At 37.2% G+C, this 23751-nt stretch overlaps 1 protein-coding gene across 1 annotated transcript in view; it reads right to left on the reverse strand.

The window, feature by feature from the left end:
- The window catches only part of LOC128661976 (piezo-type mechanosensitive ion channel component 2-like), a 407133-nt gene extending 391974 nt beyond the window's left edge, over positions 1-15159 (reverse strand). Inside the window, exons 1-3 of the mRNA XM_053716001.1 lie at positions 15153-15159; positions 14537-14638; positions 13945-13987 (exon numbers count right to left, since the gene is read on the reverse strand). Of these exons, the coding sequence (XP_053571976.1) occupies positions 13945-13987; positions 14537-14638; positions 15153-15159 (152 nt within the window). The remainder of the gene's footprint in view (positions 1-13944; positions 13988-14536; positions 14639-15152) is intronic.
- Between the last annotated feature and the right edge of the window lie 8592 nt (positions 15160-23751).

Below are 23751 nucleotides of genomic sequence, written 5' to 3' on the forward strand. Positions count from 1 at the left end.
AAAATTTTAACCCCTAATCTGCCGACCGCCACCTACGTTATACTTATGTACCCCTAATCTGCTGCCCCTAACACCGCCGACCCCTGTATTATATCTATTAACCCCTAACTTGCCCCCCACAACGTCGCCGCAAGCTACTTAAAATAATTAACCCCTAATCTTCCGACCGCAAATCGCCGCCACCTACGTTATCCCTATGTACCCCTAATCTTCTGCCCCTAACATCGCCGACCCCTATGTTATATTTATTAACCCCTAATCTGCCCCCCACAACGTCGCCGACACCTGCCTACACTTATTAACCCCTAATCTGCCGAGCGGACCTGAGCGCTACTATAATAAAGTTATTAACCCCTAATCCGCCTCACTAACCCTATCATAAATAGTATTAACCCCTAATCTGCCCTCCCTAACATCGCCGACACCTACCTTCAATTATTAACCCCTAATCTGCCGACCGGAGCTCACCGCTATTCTAATAAATGTATTAACCCCTAAAGCTAAGTCTAACCCTAACACTAACACCCCCCTAAGTTAAATATAATTTTTATCTAACGAAATAAATTAACTCTTATTAAATAAATGATTCCTATTTAAAGCTAAATACTTACCTGTAAAATAAATCATAATATAGCTACAATATAAATTACATTTATATTATAGCTATTTTAGGATTAATATTTATTTTACAGGTAACTTTGTATTTATTTTAACCAGGTACAATAGCTATTAAATAGTTAAGAACTATTTAATAGTTACCTAGTTAAAATAATTACAAATTTACCTGTAAAATAAATCCTAACCTAAGATATAATTAAACCTAACACTACCCTATCAATAAAATAATTAAATAAACTACCTACAATTACCTACAATTAACCTAACACTACACTATCAATAAATTAATTAAACACAATTGCTACAAATAAATACAATTAAATAAACTATCTAAAGTACAAAAAATAAAAAAGAACTAAGTTACAGAAAATAAAAAAATATTTACAAACATAAGAAAAATATTACAACAATTTTAAACTAATTACACCTACTCTAAGCCCCCTAATAAAATAACAAAGACCCCCAAAATAAAAAATTCCTTACCCTATTCTAAATTTAAAAAGTTACAAGCTCTTTTACCTTACCAGCCCTGAACAGGGCCCTTTGCGGGGCATGCCCCAAGAATTTCAGCTCTTTTGCCTGTAAAAAAAAACATACAATACCCCCCCCCCAACATTACAACCCACCACCCACATACCCCTAATCTAACCCAAACCCCCCTTAAATAAACCTAACACTAAGCCCCTGATGATCTTCCTACCTTGTCTTCACCATGCCAGGTTCACCGATCCGTCCTGGCTCCAAGATCTTCATCCAACCCAAGCAGGGGCTAGACATCCACTGAAGAAGTCCAGAAGAGGGTCCAAAGTCTTCCTCCTATCCGGCAAGAAGAGGACATCCGGACCGGCAAACATCTTCTCCAAGCGGCATCTTCTATGTTCTTCCATCCGATGACGACCGGCTCCATCTTGAAGACCTCCAGCGCGGATCCATCCTCTTCTTCCGACGACTAGACGACGAATGACGGTTCCTTTAAGGGACGTCATCCAAGATGGCGTCCCTCGAATTCCGATTGGCTGATAGGATTCTATCAGCCAATCGGAATTAAGGTAGGAATTTTCTGATTGGCTGATGGAATCAGCCAATCAGAATCAAGATCAATCCGATTGGCTGATCCAATCAGCCAATCAGATTGAGCTCGCATTCTATTGGCTGATCGGAACAGCCAATAGAATGCGAGCTCAATCTGATTGGCTGATTGGATCAGCCAATCGGATTGATCTTGATTCTGATTGGCTGATTCCATCAGCCAATCAGAAAATTCCTACCTTAATTCCGATTGGCTGATAGAATCCTATCAGCCAATCGGAATTCGAGGGACGCCATCTTGGATGACGTCCCTTAAAGGAACCGTCATTCGTCGTCTAGTCGTCGGAAGAAGAGGATGGATCCGCGCTGGAGGTCTTCAAGATGGAGCCGGTCGTCATCGGATGGAAGAACATAGAAGATGCCGCTTGGAGAAGATGTTTGCCGGTCCGGATGTCCTCTTCTTGCCGGATAGGAGGAAGACTTTGGACCCTCTTCTGGACTTCTTCAGTGGATGTCTAGCCCCTGCTTGGGTTGGATGAAGATCTTGGAGCCAGGACGGATCGGTGAACCTGGCATGGTGAAGACAAGGTAGGAAGATCATCTGGGGCTTTGTGTTAGGTTTATTTTAGGGGGGTTTGGGTTAGATTAGGGGTATGTGGGTGGTGGGTTGTAATGTTGGGGGGGGGTATTGTATGTTTTTTTTTACAGGCAAAAGAGCTGAAATTCTTGGGGCATGCCCCGCAAAGGGCCCTGTTCAGGGCTGGTAAGGTAAAAGAGCTTGTAACTTTTTAAATTTAGAATAGGGTAAGGAATTTTTTATTTTGGGGGTCTTTGTTATTTTATTAGGGGGCTTAGAGTAGGTGTAATTAGTTTAAAATTGTTGTAATATTTTTCTTATGTTTGTAAATATTTTTTTATTTTCTGTAACTTAGTTCTTTTTTATTTTTTGTACTTTAGATAGTTTATTTAATTGTATTTATTTGTAGCAATTGTGTTTAATTAATTTATTGATAGTGTAGTGTTAGGTTAATTGTAGGTAATTGTAGGTAGTTTATTTAATTATTTTATTGATAGGGTAGTGTTAGGTTTAATTATATCTTAGGTTAGGATTTATTTTACAGGTAAATTTGTAATTATTTTAACTAGGTAACTATTAAATAGTTCTTAACTATTTAATAGCTATTGTACCTGGTTAAAATAAATACAAAGTTACCTGTAAAATAAATATTAATCCTAAAATAGCTATAATATAAATGTAATTTATATTGTAGCTATATTATGATTTATTTTACAGGTAAGTATTTAGCTTTAAATAGGAATCATTTATTTAATAAGAGTTAATTTATTTCGTTAGATAAAAATTATATTTAACTTAGGGGGGTGTTAGTGTTAGGGTTAGACTTAGCTTTAGGGGTTAATACATTTATTAGAATAGCGGTGAGCTCCGGTCGGCAGATTAGGGGTTAATAATTGAAGGTAGGTGTCGGCGATGTTAGGGAGGGCAGATTAGGGGTTAATACTATTTATGATAGGGTTAGTGAGGCGGATTAGGGGTTAATAACTTTATTATAGTAGCGCTCAGGTCCGGTCGGCAGATTAGGGGTTAATAAGTGTAGGTAGGTGTCGGCGACGTTGTGGGGGGCAGATTAGGGGTTAATAAATATAACATAGGGGTTGGCGATGTTAGGGCAGCAGATTAGGGGTACATAAGGATAACGTAGGTGGCGGCGGTTTACGGAGCGGCAGATTAGGGGTTAAAAGTGTAATGCAGGGGTCAGCGATAGCGGGGGCGGCAGAATAGGGGTTAATAAGTGTAAGGTTAGGGGTGTTTAGACTCGGGGTACATGTTAGAGTGTTAAGTGCAGACGTAGGAAGGGTTACCGCATAGCAAACAATGGGGCTGCGTTAGGAGCTGAACGCTGCTTTTTTCCAGGTGTTAGGTTTTTTTTCAGCTCAAACAGCCCCATTGTTTCCTATGGGAGAATCGTGCACGAGCACGTTTTTGAGGCCGGCCGCGTCCGTAAGCAACTCTGGTATCGAGAGTTGCATTTGCGGTAAAAATGCTCTACGCTCCTTTTTTGGAGCCTAACGCAGCATTTGTTTGAACTCTCGATACCAGAGTTAAATTTATGGTGCGGCCAGAAAAAAACCCGCGGAGCGTTAACAGCCCTTTTACCGCCGAACTCTAAATCTAGGCCTTAGTGACTTGATGCTTCTGCGGAGTTTGGCTTGAGGGATGGAGAGAGAGTTGTAGGGAGTTCTGTGATGTTGCAAGTGAGGAGATGATGCTCAGAAAGAGGAAAAAAGGGGAATTTGTGAAGTTTGAAATCGTTTATCAATAGCTGAAAATCAGGATGTGAGGCTTTGTGAGTGGGGTAGTCGGTCCATGGTGACAGACTGAAAGAGGAACGGAGCTGGAGAAGTTTTTGCAGCAGGGCAGTAGGATTGTTAATAGGGAGGTTCAAATCCCAAAAATTATGACAGGAGTGTCTGAGGAGAGGTAGTCAGGCAGCAAAATTATCTAGAAATTGAGTTGAGGATCTATCTGGGCGGTATATACCTGCAACACGTATAGAGATGGGAGAGAATAAGCAAATTGGGTGGGTTTTGAAGGAAGAAAATGTGAGGGAACAGATGGGTTGTATTTGTTGAAAGGTGCAACAAAAAAAGTAAAATACCTACATCACCTAATTATCTGTTTCCAGACCTAGGGGCGTAGCTGAAGTGGAAACCTTATGTGATAATGCAGCAGGGGACTCTGTGTCTGAAGGAGAGAGACAGGTTTCTGTGAGAGCCAGAAGGTTGAGAGAGTGGGTGATAAAGTGGTCATGGATAGAAGTGAGCTTGTGCAAACAGAGCAAGAGTTCCAGAGTGCACAAGAAACAAGAGGAATTTGAGTAAGGTTTCCAGTATTTTGATTTCTAGGTTTATGAAAAGGCACACAAGGTGGGCGAGGCTAGGAAGTTGTTAGGGACAGGATAAGTTGAGACACCACAAGTAGCTATTATGAAGAAGAGAGAGAGTGACATAAGATGAGCAACAGATTTGTAATATTGAGAGTGTTTTTGGGATGAGGTGCAGGAAGGAGAGAGAGAGAGTTTAGCAATATGTGAAGTTCATGAGAGCCAAAGAAAGGAGAGGGTAAAAGAGATGGGCCATTTATATCTATTGTATATTTTATCATACATATGTCGTGTTTTATTTGTTTTCTGCTTTCAATGCATTCAATGTATCTTGACAAGCCTCGAAGAAAAATTTGGAAAAAAACTATTATTAGCAGTTGGAGACATCTTTCCTTGTGATAACATTGGTCCAGTTGGATGGGTTGGACACCATACCTGTTCAAGCTTAGTGGACTGAATTATTATGTATTGTATCTTCACATTTCTATATGACATATGCAACTGCTTAATGATAAAAAAAACTTATTTAAAAAAAAAAAGAGAGGGATGAGGCAATGAATGTGGCAAGTGGTAAGGGGGAAGGAGTAAATTAATAAAGTAGTTTTTTATGGAGACAAGAGGTAGCAAAAAGGAACATGAAAGGACACAGTGAAACACATAAAACACAGCATTTGCCTTGTGACTTGTCCTTTGTTCAATCCTTTATTGTATAATTATTTTGCTTAAGTCCTAATGCCTCACTTATAAAATGCTCACTTCAGAAATGTGAACAAATGATATTGCATTAATGCTTTCCCCATACATGTGTTACATCTATAGGCCAGAGCAGTAAGCTGAGTCCACTATATTAGTTAATAATATGATCAAAGACAGTCAAAAAGGCCAATTGAGAAAGTTTGATTCAGGCCAGGTCAGAGTGAGATACGTTAAAATAAACAAAATAGAACTTAGAATTTAGAGGAGGTTAAAGTTATGCCATTGCTCAACTTATAAATTTAGAAGTTATAGCAAGAATTGGCAAGCAAATAGCCAGATGTTAAAATATCAAATGGCCAGATTATGAGTTTTGCGTTATGGCTGGCTCGCTACTAACTTGCAAGTTATTTCCACCGCTCACCTTTAATAGCGCTGCTATTACAGGTTTGCAAAAAAACTGCTTTTGTGGGCAATATGGCAGCGTTGAGCTCCATACCACACACAAATACCAGCGCTCCTTTGAGCTGGTTTTACATGCTCTTGCACGATTTCCCCATAGACATCAATAGGGAGAGCCGGCTAAAAAAAAGCCTAACACCTGCAATAATGGAGCGTAAAGCTCCATAACGCAGCCCCACTGATTCCTATGGGGAAAGAAAATGTATGTTTAAACCCAACACCCTAACATAAACCCCGAGTCTAAACACCCCTAATCTGCTGCCCCCGACATCACCGCCACCTACATTACACTTATTAACCCCTAATCTGCCACCCCTGACATCGCCGCCACCTACATTACACTTATTAACCCCTAATCTGCTACCCCCAATTTCGCCGCAACCTACCTACACTTATTAAAGGGACATAATACTCATATGCTAAATCACTTGAAACTGATGCAGTATAACTGTAAAAAGCTGACAGGAAAATATCACCTGAGCATCTATATGTAAAAAAGGAAGATATTTTACCTCACAATTTCCTCAGCTCAGCAGAGTAAGTTCTGTGTAAAAAGTTATACTCAGCTGCAGGTAAAAAAAAAAATGAGGTCATGAACTCTTTTACTGTGATCTCATGAGATTTCACTTAACTCTCATGAGATTTCATTGTAAACTTCCTTACACTGAATAGGGAAATAAGGTGAGTGTGCATGAAAGCTTGTTCCTTTGGCTGTCCCAGGACAGACATACTGATTTGCTGCTTAGAAGTCCTTTACAATGGGATGTGGCTACTGATAAACTTTTGAGGTAACATATCTTTCTTTTTTACATAGAGATGTTCAGGTGATATTTTCAAGTCAGCTTTTTACAGCTATACTGCATCACATTGTAGCTATCTTAGGTTTTATTTTTATTTCACAGCTAAGTTTGTATTTATTTTAACTAGGTAGACTAGTTAGTAAATAGTTATTAACTATTTACTAACTATCTAGTTAAAATAAATACAAGCTTACCTGTTAAATAAAACTTAACCTGAGTTACACTAACACCTAACATTACACTAACATTAAATAAATTACATTAATTAAATACAATTAACTAAATTACAAAAAAAAAACAACTAAATTACACAAAATAAAAAAGAAATGATCAAATATTTAAACGAACTACACCTAATCTAAAAGCCCTATCAAAATAGAAAAGCCCCCCCCAAAAAAAATAGAAAAAAACCTAGCCTACACTAAACTGCCAATAGCCCTTAAAAGGGCCTTTTGCGGTACATTGCCCCAAAGAAATCAGCTCTTTTACCTGTAAAAAAAAATACAAACAACCCCCAACAGAAAATCCACCATCCATACAACCAACCCCCCCAAAAAAATACCTAAAAAAACCTAAGCTCCCCATTGCCCTGAAAAGGGCATTTGGATGGGCATTGCCCTTAAAAGGGCATTTAGCTCTTTTTCTGTGCCCAAAACCCTAATCTAAAAATAAAACCCACCCAATAAACCCTTAATAAAACCTAACCCCCGAAGATCCACTTACAGTTTTTGAAGACCGGACATCCATCCTTATCAAGCCGGGTGAAGACTTCATCCAAGCGGGCAAAAGTCCTCAACGAATCCATGTGAAGTCTTCATCCAAGCGGCAAGAAGTCGTCCTCCAGACGGGCAGAAGTTGTCATCTAGACGACATCTTCTATCTTCATCCTTTGACGCGGAGCGGCTCCATCTTCAAGACATCCGGCACGAAGCATCCTCTTCTTTCGCTGGATCTTGAAGAATGAAGGTTCTTTTAAATGATGTAATCCAAGATGGCGTCCCTTGAATTCCAATTGGCTGATAGAATTCTATCAGCCAATCGGAATTAATGGCTAAAAAATCCTATGCAATCAGCCAATAGGATTGAGCTTTAATCCTATTGGCTGATCCAATCAGCCAATAGGATTGAGCTCGCATTCTATTGGCTGATTGTAACAGCCAATAGAATGCGAGCTCAATCCTATTGGCTGATTGGATCAGCCAATAGGATTAAAGCTCAATCCTATTGGCTGATTGCATCAGCCAATAGGATTTTTTAGCCTTTAATTCCGATTGGCTGATAGAATTCTATCAGCCAATCGGAATTCAAGGGATGCCATCTTGGATGACGTCATTTAAAGGAACCTTCATTCTTCAAGATCCAGCGAAAGAAGAGGATGCTCCGCGCCAGATGTCTTGAAGATGGAGCCGCTCCATGTCGGAAGGATGAAGATAGAAGATGCCGTCTGGATGAATACTTCTGCCCGCCTGGAGGACGACTTCTTGCCGCTTGGATGAAGACTTCTCCCGGATTCGTTGAGGACTTCTTGCCGCTTGGATGAAGACTTCTCGCGGCTGGATGAGGATGGATGTCCGGTCTTCAAAAACTGTAAGTGGATCTTTGGGGGTTACTGTTAGTTTTTTTTAAGGATTTATTGGGTGGGTTTCATTGTTACATTAGGGACTTTGGGCAACGTAAAAGAGCTAAATGCTCTTTTAAGGGCAATGCCCATCCAAATGCCCTTTTCAGGGCAATGGGAAGTTTAGGTTTTTTAGGTAGTTTTTTGGGGGGTTGGTTGTGTGGGTGGTGTGCTTTACTGTTGGGGGTTTGTTTGTATTATTTTTTTTACAGGTAAAAGAGATGATTTTGTTGGGGCAATGCCCCGCAAAAGGAACTTTTAAGGGCCATTGGCAGTTTAGTGTAGGCTAGGGTTTTTTTATTTTGGGGGGGGCTTTTTTATTTTGATAGGGCTATTAGATTAGTTGTAATTAGTTTAAATATTTAATAATTTCTTTTTTATTTAGTGTAATTTAGTGTTTATTATTTTTTCTAATTTAGATAAATGTATTTTGTTAATTTAATTTATTTAATTTTAGTGTAATGTTAGGTTCTAGTGTAAGACAGGTTAGGTTTTATTTTACAGGTAAATTTGTATTTATTTTGACTAGGTAGCTAGTATATAGTTAATAACTATTTACTAACTAGTCTATATAGTTAAAATAAATACAAACTTACCTGTGAAATAAAAATGAAACATAAGCTAGATACAAAATAACTATTAGTTATTTTGTAGCTAGCTTAGGTTTTATTTTACAGGTAATTATTTATTTACTTTTGAATAGTAATAATTTAGGTATTAATTGTAATTTTTATTTGGGATTATTGTAATTATGTTAAAGTTAGTGGGTGTAAGGGTTAGGATTACGTTAGGGTTAGGGTTAGATTTAGGGTTTGGTTTAGGGGTTAATAACTTTAGTATAGTGGCAGCGACATTGGGGGCAGCAGATTAGGGGTTAATAAGTGTAGTTAGGTGGCAACGATTTTGGGGGCAGCAGATTAATGGTTAATAACAGTAATGTAGGTTGTGGCGATGTTAGGGACAGCAGATTTGGGGGTTAATAAGTGTATGTAGGTGGCGATGACATTGGGGGCAGCAGATTAGGGGTTAATAATATTTAACTAGTGTTTAAGATGCGGGAGTGCGGCGGTTTAGGGGTTAATATGTTTATTACAATGGCAGCGATGTCCGGAGTGGCAGATTAGGGGTTAATCATTTTATTTTAGTGTTTTTGATGCCGGAGGGCCTCGGTGTAGGGGTTAATAGGTAGTTTATGGGTGTTAGTGTACTTTGTGACACTTTAGTTATGAGATTTATGTTACAGCTTTGTAATGTAAAACACATAACTACTGACTTTCAGTTTACGGTACGGATCTTGTAGTTATAGGCTGTACCGCTCACTTTTTGGCCGGACAGGCAAACTCTTAATACCGGCGCTATGAAAGTCCCATTGAAAAATAATTTTTTTAAAAGTGCGGTAGTTGCGTCGCGTGACGGCCAAAAAAGTGTGCGGTACAGCTGTACCTACAAGACTCGTAATACCAGTGGTAGTGAAAAAGCAGCGTTATGAGGCTTTTTCACTCATAATGCAAAACTCGTAATCTAGCCAAAGTAAATACAGGACTTATTTAGCAGCCTACAATCACATACCAAAAGAGAGTTACACAGAGTGGGATAGAAACAGAAAACAGGGGGGGTTGCACTATATGATGTTATGACGGATGTATATGATGGGTTGTAGGGTGGTTGGAAACATTCTCAATATTTGGTTGGACTGCCCCTAATACACTTATTTCCCCCTAATACACTTGTTTCCCCCTAATACACTTATTTCTCCCCTAATACACTTTTTTCCCCCAATATACTTGTTTCCCCCAATACACTTATTTCCCCCCTAATACACTTGTTTCCCCCTAATACACTTATTTCTCCCCTAATACACTTGTTTACCCCAATACACTTGTTTTCCCCTAATACACTTGTTTCCCCCTAATACACTTGTTTCCCCCTAATACACTTATCTCTCCCCTAATACACTTATTTCTCCCCTAATACACTTGTTTACCCCTAATACACTTATTTCCCCCTTATACACTTGTTTCCCCCTAATACACCTATTTCTCCCCTAATACACTTGTTTACCCCTAATACACTTGTTTCCCCCGATACACTTGTTTCCCTCAATACACTTATTTCCCCCCTAATACACTTGTTTTCCCCTAATACACTTATTTCCCCCAATACACTTGTTTCCCCCTAATACACTTATTTCTCCCACAATACACTTGTTTCCCCCTAATACACTTATTTCCCCCTAATACACTTGTTTCCCCCTAATACACTTATTTCTCCCCTAATATACTTGTTTACCCCTAATACACTTGTTTACCCCTAATACACTTATTTCCCCCTAATAAACTTATTTCTCCCCTAATACACTTGTTTCCCCCTAATACACTTGTTTACCCCTAATACACTTATTTCTCCCCTAATAAACTTGTTTCCCCCTAATACACTTATTTCTCCCCTAATAAACTTGTTTACCCCTAATACACTTATTTCCCCCTAATACACTTGTTTACCCCTAATACACTTATTTCCCCCTAATACACTTGTTTCCCCCTAATACACTTGTTTCCCCCTAATACACTTATTTCTCCCCTAATACACTTGTTTCCCCCTAATACACTTGTTTCCCCAATACACTTGTTTCCCCCTAATACACTTATGTCCCCCTAATACACTTGTTTTCCCCCTAATACACTTGTTTCCCCCCTAATACACTTGTTCCCCCCCCAATACACTTGTTTTCCCCCCTAATACACTTGTTTTCCCCCCTAATACACTTGTTTTCCCCCCTAATACACTTATTTCTCCCTAATACACTTGTTTCCCCCCTAATACACTTATTTCTCCCATAATACACTTGTTTCCCTCTAATACACTTGTTTTCCCCCCTAAGACATACTCTAGTACAAATAGGTCTGAATAGTGACAAATCCTTAATCTCCAGAAATTGGAAGACACAACAAATTCCAACTCTACAATACTAGTTTGATAGCAACAGAATTGCTTTCTTTAGAACAGCACAGTTACTACAAGAGGCAAAAAGTAAAATCCCATTGGGAGCAATCTAAAAAGTGCTGCCATCTAGTGCTCTTGCTAATGTATAACGTTGTAAACTGCTCCCATATAGTGCTGCAGACACGTGCACACTGCTGAAGTTACCCTCCTGCTTTTCAACAAAGGAAACTAAGATAAAAAATACATTTTGATAATAGAAGTAAAATGGAAAGCTGCTTTAAATGGTATGCTCTTTCTGAATCATGAAACAAAAAGATGTGGGTTTTATGTCCCTTTAATCGTTATAGACATATCTTTAGCATTAACAAACTATTTGATTGTCTGCTATTTTTAATTCTATATGTTGGGAGGTCTTTTCTTTTTTTCTGTTAAGTCTGATTTATCATATAAATATATATATATATCGTTATGAGGACACACGGGACTATTTATTTATATTTTCTTGAACAAATATAAAATAGTTAAGTGCCCAAACACTGTGCAAACAAAGACTGCATGTAATATGACGCTGTTAAAGGGACAGTCTAGTCAAAATTAAAAAAATCAGATAGGGCATACAATTTTAAACAACTTTCCAATTTACTTGTATCATCAAATTTGCTTTGTTCACTTGGTATTCTTTGTTGAAAGCTAAACCTAGGTAGCCACATATGTTAATTTCTAAGCTCTTAAAGGCTGCCTCTGCATTTTGACAGGTTTTCATAGCTAGACAGCACTAGTTCATGTGTGCCATATAGATAACATTTTGCTCACACCCGTGAAGTTACTTTTGAGTCTGCACTGATTGGATAGAATGCAAGTCTGTCAAATAACTGAAATATAGGGGGCAGTCTGCAGAGGCTTAGATACAAGGTAATCACAGAGGTAAAAAGTGTATTGATATAACAGTGTTGGTTATGCAAAACTGGGGAATGGGTAATAAAAGGATTATCTATCTGTTTAAAATATAAATTCTGGAGTAGACTGTCCCTTTAAAATAAAAATATCTAACAGGGTTTACTCTCAGCCATTGTCTGCTTACTTCATTTTTGACACTTTATTGCCTATTGTATATCTAAATGTAAGATTCAACATGGCGTAACCCATTAGTTTATAGAAACTAAATGGAAATGGAAATTACAGGAAAGGGGAACAAAATAATTGATAAATAATAAGTACATTGTATTTTTTTAACTAAACATAAACATTTTATATTACAATCTCAATGTCCATTTAAAATTTAGCTTGAACTGATCCCTCCTCACCTAGATAATCGCATAGATTATGAATTCCTATCAGAAGTAAAATGTGTACTGTCAACATAGGAACAGTAACCTCAAAACTGAATTTCTTATCAAATAATTCATTTGAAAAATGTAAATAAAAAAAGATTGTAATTTGAATTCTTTAAATATTTTGCTTGTTTTTACTGTAAAATTCCTTTGTCGTTGAGCTACCGTGCTTGTAGTTCTTGACTGAGACAACCTTTTGAGGGTATTAAACACATAGGGAATGTTGAGTTTTGTTTTACACAGATGACGGTTTTTGAACTTCAGATGGTATTTTCAGTGTGTTTTTCCAGTTATCACAATCCTAAAATGTTTCTGCTTTTAATACCCCTAAAGCTTGCAATGTTACCTCCATAAAACACCCCAAAATTGTTATTTGCACATTTATTCTCCCTATTTTGCAATTTAAATATGAAATACTTATAATTAATGACAAACAAAATGGCTGTTAGCGATTACATCACATTACATGACATGAAACCCAAATTATTTCTTTCAGTATTCAGACAGAACATGTGATTTTGAATAACTTTTCAATCTGCTTCTATTATCTAAATTGCTTCAATCCCTTGGTATCCATAGTTGAAAAGCATATCTAGGTATGCTCACGAGCAGCAATGCATTACTGGGAGCTAGATGCTGATTTGTGGCTGCACAAAAATGCCTCTTTTCATTGGTTCAACAGATCTCTTCAGATAGCTCCCAGTAGTGCATGGCTGCTCCTTCAAAAAAGGATGCCAAGAGAATGAAGCAAATTGGATAAAAGAAAGAAATGGGAAAGTTGTTTAAAATCGCATGCTCTATTTGAATCATGAAAAATAAGAAAAAGAAAAATGTTGGGTTTCATGTCCCTTTAAGGGTGTGTATGTTGACTGATTTTTATTTTTTTAATAGTGTGCAGTAATGCTAATTTTTTAGTTTACTGGGCATGTGTTTATTAGGTTATTGTTTTGGTTATTGCTTTGTAAAAGGGCTTAAGGGACACTCAATTCACAATTAAACTTTCAAGATTGAGAAAGAGCATGCAGTTTTAAGTGACTTCCAATTTACTTCCATTATCAAATTGTGCAGTCTTTTTATACGCACACTTTCTAAGGCACCAGCTACTACTGAGCATGAGCAAGACTTCAAAGTGTATATGTATAGGAGTCTGTGATTGGCTTATGGCTGTCACATGATACAGTGGGTCAGCAAATTAAAATACATTTTGTAATTGGAGTAAGCAGTATTGTCTTTTTAATATGCACTTTTTAATTATGGTGGTCATATGACACATTAGAAGGGGAAATAGAAGCACGTGTTGATTATGAAGTTTTATTGTATTTAATGGCTCTTAAAAGGAAATGTTTCAATTTAATATAGCATCCTGCTCTGTTCCTTGCATATGACTGTTTATCTCCATGCACCATTGTTAGATTACACCTTCTTTTTTGCATTTAGAAAGTCCCTTTAATGTCCTTTTTTTCTCCAAATGGGTCATTGTAAATGTCTAAGAATTTAAGGTATTAATTTCCTATTATAATATGAAGACCATTTTATACTCTGCTTACCTTAAAATTCCAAAGTGATTTAGGATTTCTTCCCAGAGGTAATCTGGAGAATGGATAAATGAAAGCAGAAGTAAGATTGTATTACTAGACATACTGTAAGAGCCCTAGTTAATAAACCCACATGCCTACACTTCAGTTTGGATAATTAGATGTTAAAATAAATGCACCTCCACTTGAGGGTTTTAGATTTTTCCCATGGTTGCCATATGAGATGGAAGGCACACTTGTTTCTGTTCTGACAATATCTAAGCTTAATAATGTATTTTTTAATAAATTTATATTACTAAGATAGGAATTATTAGACTAATATCATGTACAAAATTTAGGCCAATGACCTATGAAGATAAGATCTAATGATGTATTAATAACTTGGACATTCTGGGAGTTGACTTTGTCAGCCAATGTACATTTGTAGGAAGTTTCAAACCATATTTTACTCAACAATTTTTAGGAAAAAATATTTTTAGCATGTTATGTTTTATATTCATGACATATTTATTTTAATACAAACCTATTTCTATGCTCATATTAACATTTTCTGTCAGCCACTTATCTATTTTCTTACCAATCTAAACAAAGCAGTTATGTTTACCTTGAGGAGGAACGTAGTGAAACGCAATCTGGAAAGACGACTGTGTTACAATCAGGAGAAAGCTCATATAGTAAATGGATTTGAGGAATTTCCCAGTGTGACCTACAAATTATAAGGAAAATATGGTTGAAAATAAGTAAATCTATGTAAACAGTCCTCATTATGCAAAAACATATAAATACAATCACACCTGAAAATAACTCCCAGATAGGGAATTACACTTCTCATCCTCCTAGGTATCAGTTATTTTATGAGCCCCACATTATTATTTGTAGTTTCGGTCTATGTAATTACCACTAGCTTGTGTCCATAGTATAAATATGTTTATCCTTAAAGGTACACTAAAACCTTGGGCTAGATTATGAGTGAAGAGCTATTTATCACTCCCGCTCTTGCGTTAACTCTGCTAGAAGTACGTTTAGCAGGCGCTGAGTTGCACGCATATTACAAGTTGAAAGTAAAAAGTTTTTGCACAAGTGATATACGACGCTTGCAAAAAGCCGAACTTGGAATATTGCGACTATGTTAACATATTCCCCCATAGACTTTAATGGAGTGCAAAAAGTGAAACAAAATCCTAACAACCAACTGAACTTGTTTTTTCAAGTGCGCTAACCCGACATGTTCTATTTATTCTTAAATACATATTTCTACATATATCTGATGTTTTTCGTTAAAATATATATCTATACCTATACCTATACCTATATATATATATATATATATATATATATATATATACATACACACAATACTCCACAGGAACCCAGCACTCACTCGGCGTTACAGCTCCCAGGGTGCCCACCAAAAAATCAAATACAATCCTCCTCAAGAAGCAGGCACTCTCTGGTATTTCATTAATTTAATTAATCCAAGTAAAATACAGTCAGAGGAGGATAACCAGGTTAGGTGCACTCACTGTTACCAAAGCCACATCCGCCGGGGTGCTGCGTGTAATGTAAAGAACAATATCCGTTAATCCCTCTTGGAGAAAAGAATATGCTGCACTCACGATCAGGTTCAAGTTTTAATATTTCTTCATATCAAAATAACAGCAAAGGAAGATAGTCCCTAAACGTTTCGGTACCAACAGGTACCTTTTTCAATGGGTAGAAACAAATCCTGTATCCTAATAGCTGTTATTTTTTTTTTTTTAAAAGGTTGTTTTTATTGAGGTGGTAAACAATAACAGAAACAATACACATCAGTCGACATACAGTGCGTTACAGGTACAAGCAGGGCTAACATAGTAAGAAACTAATCACGGTACAATATACGACAGGCTGACATGTGTGAACAATTTGGAACACCTCATTTTGTTATTATTGAATTCGCATTGACCTCTATGCTAAACAGATCCATCAGTGGGACCAAGACCTCCATGGGAATAAGAAGGAAGTCAAAAGGCACAATTTGCAATGCAATGGGCAAACAACTTAACAATCGTCACAAGACGAATAAGAACTTATTTGAAATCAAATATACATTTCAGGGTATACAATAGCTGTTATTTTGATATGAAGAAATATTAAAACTTGAACCTGATCGTGAAGACCGGTGAGTGCAGCGTATTCTTTTCTCCAAGAGGGATTAACGGATATTGTTCTTTACCTTACACGCAGCACCCCGGCGGATGTGGCTTTGGTAACAGTGAGTGCACCTAATCTGGTTATTGGTTATATATATATATATATATATATATATATATATATATATATATATATATATATATATATATATATATAAATAGATAGATAGATATTTACTGGAATATCTATTTAAAAATACTTAGAACATATTTCCCTATGTGAAGAACATTGGAAACAGAAATATTTAGGTAAATACATACAGCTAGATTACGAGTTGTGCGTTATGAGTGAAAAAGCAGTGTTATGGCTCTTTTTCACTACCGCTGGTATTACAGGAGATGTAGGTATAGCTGTACCGCACACCTTTTTGGCCGTAATGCAACATAACTACCGCACCTTTCAAAAAGTCCTTTTTCAATAGGACTTCTATAGCGCCGGTATTACGAGTTTGCCTGTCCGGATAAAAAGTGAGCGGTACAGCCTATTACTACAAGATCTGTACCGCCACCTGAAAGTCAGTAGTTATGAGTTTTACGCTACAAAGCTGTACCATAAAACTCATAACTAAAGTGTTACAAAGTACACTAACACCCATAAACTACCTATTAACCCCTAAACCGAGGCCCTCCTGCATCGCAAACACTAAAATTAAATTATTAACCCCTAATCTGCCACTCCGGACATCGCCACCACTATAATAAACATATTAACCCCTAAACTGCCGCACTCCCGCATCGCAAACACTAGTTATATATTATTAACCCCTAATCTGCTGCCCCCAATGTCGTCGCCATCTACATACACTTATTAACCTTATTAACTGCTGTCTCTAACATCGCCACAACCTACATTACTGTTATTAACCCCTAATCTGCTGCCCCCAAAATCGCCGCCACTATACTAAAGTTATTAACCCCTAAGTCTAACCCTAACCCTAATGTAACCCTAACCCTAACACCCACTAACTTTAACCTAATTAAAATAATTCCAAATAAAAATTACAATTAATACCTAAATAATTCCTATTTAAAACTAAATAAATACTTACCTGTAAAATAAAACCTAAGCTAGCTACTATATAACTAATAGTTATATTGTATCTAGCTTATGTTTTATTTTTATTTCACAGGTAAGTTTGTATTTATTTTAACTATGTTGATTAGTTATTAAATAGTTATTAACTATTTACTAACTACCAAGTAAAAATAAATACAAATTTACCTGTGAAATAAAACCTAACCTGTCTTACAGTTAAACCTAACATTACACTAAAATTAAATAAATTACATTAATGCAATACAATTAACTAAATTATAAAAAAAAAACACTAAGTTACACAAAATAAAAAAGAAATTATCAAATATATAAACTAATTACACCTAATCAAAATTAAAAAAAAGCCCCCACAAAAAAAAAAAAAACCTAGCCTACACTAAACTGCCAATAGCCCTTAAAAGGGCCTTTTGCAGGGCATTGCCCCAAAGAAATCAGCTCTTTTACCTGTATAAAAAAAATACAAACAACCCCCCAACAGTAAAACCCAACACCCACACAACCAACTCCCCAAATAAAATCCTATCTAAATAAATGGGGAGCATAGTTTTTATTTGGGGGTTTGGTTGTGTGAGTGGTGGGTTTTACTGTTGGGGGGTTGTTTGTATTTTTTTATACAGGTAAAAGAGCTGATTTCTTTGGGGCAATGCCCCGCAAAAGGCCCTTTTAAAGGGCTATTGGCAGTTTAGCGTAGGCTAGGTTTTTTTTATTTTGGGCGGCTTTTTTATTTTGATAGGGCTATTAGATTAGGAGTAATTTGTTTTTATTTTTGGTAATTTCTTTTTTTATTTTGTGTAATTTAGTGTTTATTATTTTTTGTAATTTAGATAAATGTATTTTTTAATGTAATTTATTTAACTTTATTGTAATGTTAGGTGTTAGTGTGAGGCAGGTTAGGTTTTATTTTACAGGTAAATTTGTATTTATTTTTACTAGGTAGCTAGTAAATCGTTAATAACTATTTACTAACTAGTCTATCTAGTTAAAATAAATACAAATTTACCTGTGAAATAAAAATAAAACCTAAGATAGCAACAATATAACTATTAGTTATATTGTAGCTAGCTTAGGGTTTATTTTACAGGTAAGTATTTAGTTTTAAATAGAAATTATTTAGTTATTAATAGTAAGTTTTATTTAGAATTATTTTAATTATATTAAAGTTAGGGGTGTTAGGGTTACGTTAGGGTTATGGTTAGACTTAGGGTGGTTTAGGGGTTAATATATTTTTTAAGTGTTAGTGATGTGGGAGGCCAGAGGTTTAGGGGTTAATCATTTTAGTATAGTGGCGGTGGAGACGTTGGGGGTGGCAGATTATGGGTTAATAAATTTATGTAGGTGGTGGCCACATTGGGGGCGGCAGATTAAGGGTTAATAAATTTATGTAGGTGGCGGCGACATTGGGGGCAGCAGATTAGGGGTTAATAAGTGTAATGTAGGTGTGGGTGATGTCGGGGGCTGCAGATTAGGGGTGTTTAGACTCAGGGTTTATGTTAGGGTGTTAGGTTTAAACATACATTTTCTTTCCCCATAGACATCAATGGGGCTGCGTTACGGAGCTTTACGCTCCGTGATTGCAGGTGTTAGGCTTTTTTTTAGCTGGCTCTCCCCATTGATGTCTATGGTAAAATCGTGCACGGGTACGTCAAAGCAGCTCAAAGCAGCGCTGGTATTTGTGTGCGGTATGGAGCTCAATGCAGCCATATCGCACGCAAATGCTGTTTTTTTGCAAACCTGTAATAGCAGCACTATTAAATGGTGAGCGGTGGAAATAACTTGCAAGTTATTAGCGAGCCACTCATAACGCAAAACTTGTATTCTGGCTGATAGTTATTCAATTTGTTAAAAATGAATATTATATAAATATGATTTTACATGTTTTCATCTACTTGATATGTGTTCATATGTATTTATATGTGTATAAATGTCTGTAAATAAATATATACACATTTGTATCTCTATATTGAACCCTTTGCAGCCTTTTTTTTTCCTAACACCTGAAACCTCATATGTTTGAACCCCTATAGCTTTTTTTTTATTATTGGGAAAACCAAAATGCATAGAAGAATAAATGTACAAACATATATATATATATAACTTAGTTATGTTCTGTCTAAGTAGAATAGTCCATGTTGAAGATTATTTATGGCTCTCGTTCGGTATTTATTAAACATGACTGTTTGTCCTTCTTGTTTGTACGATAAAGTACTTAAAGGGACAGTCAACACCAGAATTTTTGATGTTTTAAAAGATAATTTCCAATTCCCCAGTTTTGCATAACCAACACAGGTATAATTAAACATGTTTTAACTCTGTAATTACCTTGTATCTAAGCCTCAGCAGACTGCCCCCTTATTTCAGTTCTTTTGACAGACTTGCATTTTAGCCAATCAGAGCTGACTCCATGGTAAATTCACGTGCATGAGCTCAATGTTATCTATATAAAACACATGAACTAATGCCTTCTAGTGGTGAAAAACTATAAAAATGCATTTAGATTAGAGATGGCCTTCAAGTACTAAGAAATTAGCATCTGAACCTCCTAAGAATACCAACGGCTAGATTTAGAGTTTTGCGGCCAAAGGTGTGCGTTAGCTACGCATGCTTTTTTTTCCCCGCACCTTTTAAATACCGCTGGTATTTAGAGTTCACAGAAGGGCTGCGTTAGGCTCCAAAAAAGGGAGCGTAGAGCATATTTACCGCCACTGCAACTCTCGATACCAGAGGTGCTTACGGACGCGGCCAACTTAAAAAACGTGCTCGTGCACGATTCCCCCATAGGAAACAATGGGGCTGTTTGAGCTGGAAAAAAACCTAACACCTGCAAAAAAGCAGCGTTCAGCTCCTAATGCAGCCCCATTGTTTCCTATGGGGAAACACTTCCTAAGTCTGCACCTAACACCCTAACATGTACCCCGAGTCTAAACACCCCTAACCTTACACTTATTAACCCCTAATCTGCCGACCCCGCTATCGCTGACCCCTGCATATTATTATTAACCCCTAATCTGCCGCTCCGTACACCGCCGCAACCTACATTATACCTATATACCCCTAATCTGCTGCCCCTAACACCGCCGACCCCTATATTATATTTATTAACCCCTAATCTGCCGCCCCCGCTATCGCTGACCCCTGCATATTATTATTAACCCCTAATCTGCCGCTCCGTACACCGCCGAAACCTACGTTATCCCTATGTACCCCTAATCTGCTGCCACTAACACCGTCGACCCCTATATTATATTTATTAACCCCTAATCTGCCGCCCCCAACGTCGCCTCCACCTACCTACAATTATTAACCCCTAATCTGCTGACCGGACCACACCGCTACTATAATAAATGTATTAACCCCTAAAGCTAAGTCTAACCCTAACCCTAACACCCCCCTAAGTTAAATATAATTTAAATCTAACAAAATAAATTAACTCTTATTAAATAAATTATTCCTATTTAAAGCTAAATACTTACCTGTAAAATAAACCCTAATATAGCTACAATATAAATTATAATTATATTGTAGCTATTTTAGGATTAATATTTATTTTACAGGCAACTTTGTATTTATTTTAACCAGGTACAATAGCTATTAAATAGTTAATAACTATTTAATAGTTACCTAGTTAAAATAATTACAAAATTACCTGTAAAATAAATCCTAACCTAAGTTACAATTAAACCTAACACTACACTATCATTAAATTAATTAAATAAAATACATACAATTATCTACAATTAAACCTAACACTACACTATCAATAAATTAATTAAATACAATACCTACAAATAAATACAATGAAATAAACTAACTAAAGTACAAAAAATAAAAAAGAACTAAGTTACAAAAATAAAAAAATATTTACAAACATTAGAAAAATATTACAACAATGTTAAACTAATTACACCTACTCTAAGCCCCCTAATAAAATAACAAAGACCCCCAAAATAAAAAAATGCCCTACCCTATTCTAAAATTAAAATAGAAAAGCTTTTTTACCTTACCAGCCCTGAAAAGGGCCCTTTGCGAGGCATGCCCCAAAGAATTCAGCTCTTTTGCCTGTAAAAAATAAAAACATACAATACCCCCCCAACATTACAACCCACCACCCACATACCCCTAATCTAACCCAAACCCCCCTTAAATAAACCTAACACTAAGCCCCTGAAGATCTCCCTACCTTGTCTTCACCACGCCGGGTTCACCGATCGATCCAGAAGAGCCTCCGATGTCTTGATCCAAGCCCAAGCGGGGGGCTGAAGATGTCCATGATCCGACTGAAGTCTTCATCCAAGCGGGAGCTGAAGAGGTCCATGATCGGGCTGAAGTCTTCTATCAAGCGGCATCTTCAATCTTCTTTCTTCCGGATCCATGCTCATCCCGCCGACGCGGAACATCCATCTTCACCGACGACTTCCCGACGAATGACGGTTCCTTTAAGGGACGTCATCCAAGATGGCGTCCCTCAAATTCCGATTGGCTGATAGGATTCTATCAGCCAATCGGAATTAAGGTAGGAAAATTCTGATTGGCTGATGGAATCAGCCAATCAGATTCAAGTTCAATCCGATTGGCTGATCCGATCAGCCAATCAGATTGAGCTTGCATTCTATTGGCTGATCGGAACAGCCAATCGGATTGAACTTGAATAAATTAATTAAATACAATACCTACAAATAAATACAATGAAATAAACTAACTAAAGTACAAAAAATAAAAAAGAACTAAGTTACAAAAAATAAAAAAATATTTACAAACATTAGAAAAATATTACAACAATGTTAAACTAATTACACCTACTCTAAGCCCCCTTTTAAATTATATTTAATTTAGGGGGGTGTTAGGGTTAGGGTTAGACTTAGCTTTAGGGGTTAAAAAATTTATTAGAGTAGCGGTGAGGTACGGTCGGCAGATTAGGGGTTAATGCTTGAAGTTAGGTGGCGGCGATGTTAGGGAGGGAAGATTAGGGGTTAATACTATTTATTATAGGGTTATTGAGGCAGGAGTGAGGAGGATTAGGGGATAATACATTTATTATAGTAGCGGTGAGGTCCGATCGGCAGATTAGGGGTTAATAAGTGTAGGTGGGTGGAGGCGACGTTGGGGGCGGCAGATTAGGGGTTAATAAATATTATGTAGGTGTCGGCGGTATTAGGGGCAGCAGATTAGGGGTACATAGGGATAACGTAGGTGGCGGCGGTGTGCGGTTATAAACAATTTAATATAAAATAATAAAACTTAACATAAAAATGTAACATAGAACATGCTGTCTGGTTCTGTTTGTTAATATAAGTTATTTTGTCTCATTATGTTTGCTCTTTCTATTCGCTCTTATCTCAATTATATGTTTTCTCTTATACACTATAGTATAATGGATTATATCAGGCTGCTTATCAGAAACCCAGCATCGTTTTTGTGAATGATTCCCAATAAAAAATCATGTCATGGAAGAGATCTATTTTCCCAACCGTAAAATTAGTGGAATATTTCCATTAGTAAAGTGGTTTCTACCAACTTCCTCCATTCTGCTTCTGTAGGAATATTTGGTGATTTCCACATTTTGGGAATCAGGGGCACGATCCGATATACGGCGTAGTTTTCGGCGCAAGTGAGGGAACCTGCGTCACCCGTAGTTTCACCTTGCACATCGGGGTATTACATATACCCCGCCGGCAGTTGCTAAAGTGACATAAGTCGGATAAACTAGCGATGTCCAGAAATGAGCGTAACTACAAATTTCTGGAGTCGCCAGTGACTTACGGCACTTTAGAAACTGCCTGCGCCTAAAAAAAACTAACTAAAGTATTAAATCTCCCGTAACTGTCTAACACGCCTCCCAAAAATCAGCCCGATACGTATACCCCTATATAAGCAATCCCCCCTCTCACTCCTAATAATAAATGTATTAACCCCTAGACCGACATCCCCCCACAACGCAATAAGCCTAATTATTAACCCAGTGGCGTATTTAGGTTTTGTGCTGCCCTAGGCACTCAAAATTCTGCTGCCCCCCCCATTAAGGTTTTAAGGCCTTTTGATAACAATTTAAAAGAAAATGGGCTAGCAAAACACTTGCATACAGGTTGGTTGAATTGCATGCATCTCATACCATTTTCTCCCTGAAAAAAAGGGAAAGAAAAGAAGGGGAGGGGAGAAAAGGGAGCGAAAGGAAAGAAGGGAGGGAGAAAGAGAAGAGAAAAGTGGGGAGGGAGAGGAGAAAAGGGGGAGGGAAAGAAAGGAGTGAAAGAAGGGAGCAAGGGAGGGAGTTGAGGGAGGGATTTGAGGGAGGGAGGGGAGGGAGTTGAGGGAAGGAGGGGGTGAGTTGAGGAAGAAAGGGAGGGAGAAAGGGAAAGAAGAGAGAGAAGAGGAAGGGAAATAAGAATACACTTTGAAACAATCACTGCCCTTTACATGCAACAACATACAGTAATTACCATCATTCAAGTAATGAAACTTTTTAAGTGTCCGTTTACTATTTACTCCATGGGTTCATGAATGCAGAGAAAGCTTTGCTCACTGTACTGTGTGCTGGCTTTTAGAGAGAGGATAGGGGAGATGTGCTGCCCCTCACAA

The sequence above is a fragment of the Bombina bombina genome, chromosome 1, assembly GCF_027579735.1.
Source record: "Bombina bombina isolate aBomBom1 chromosome 1, aBomBom1.pri, whole genome shotgun sequence".
NCBI lineage: Eukaryota > Metazoa > Chordata > Amphibia > Anura > Bombinatoridae > Bombina > Bombina bombina.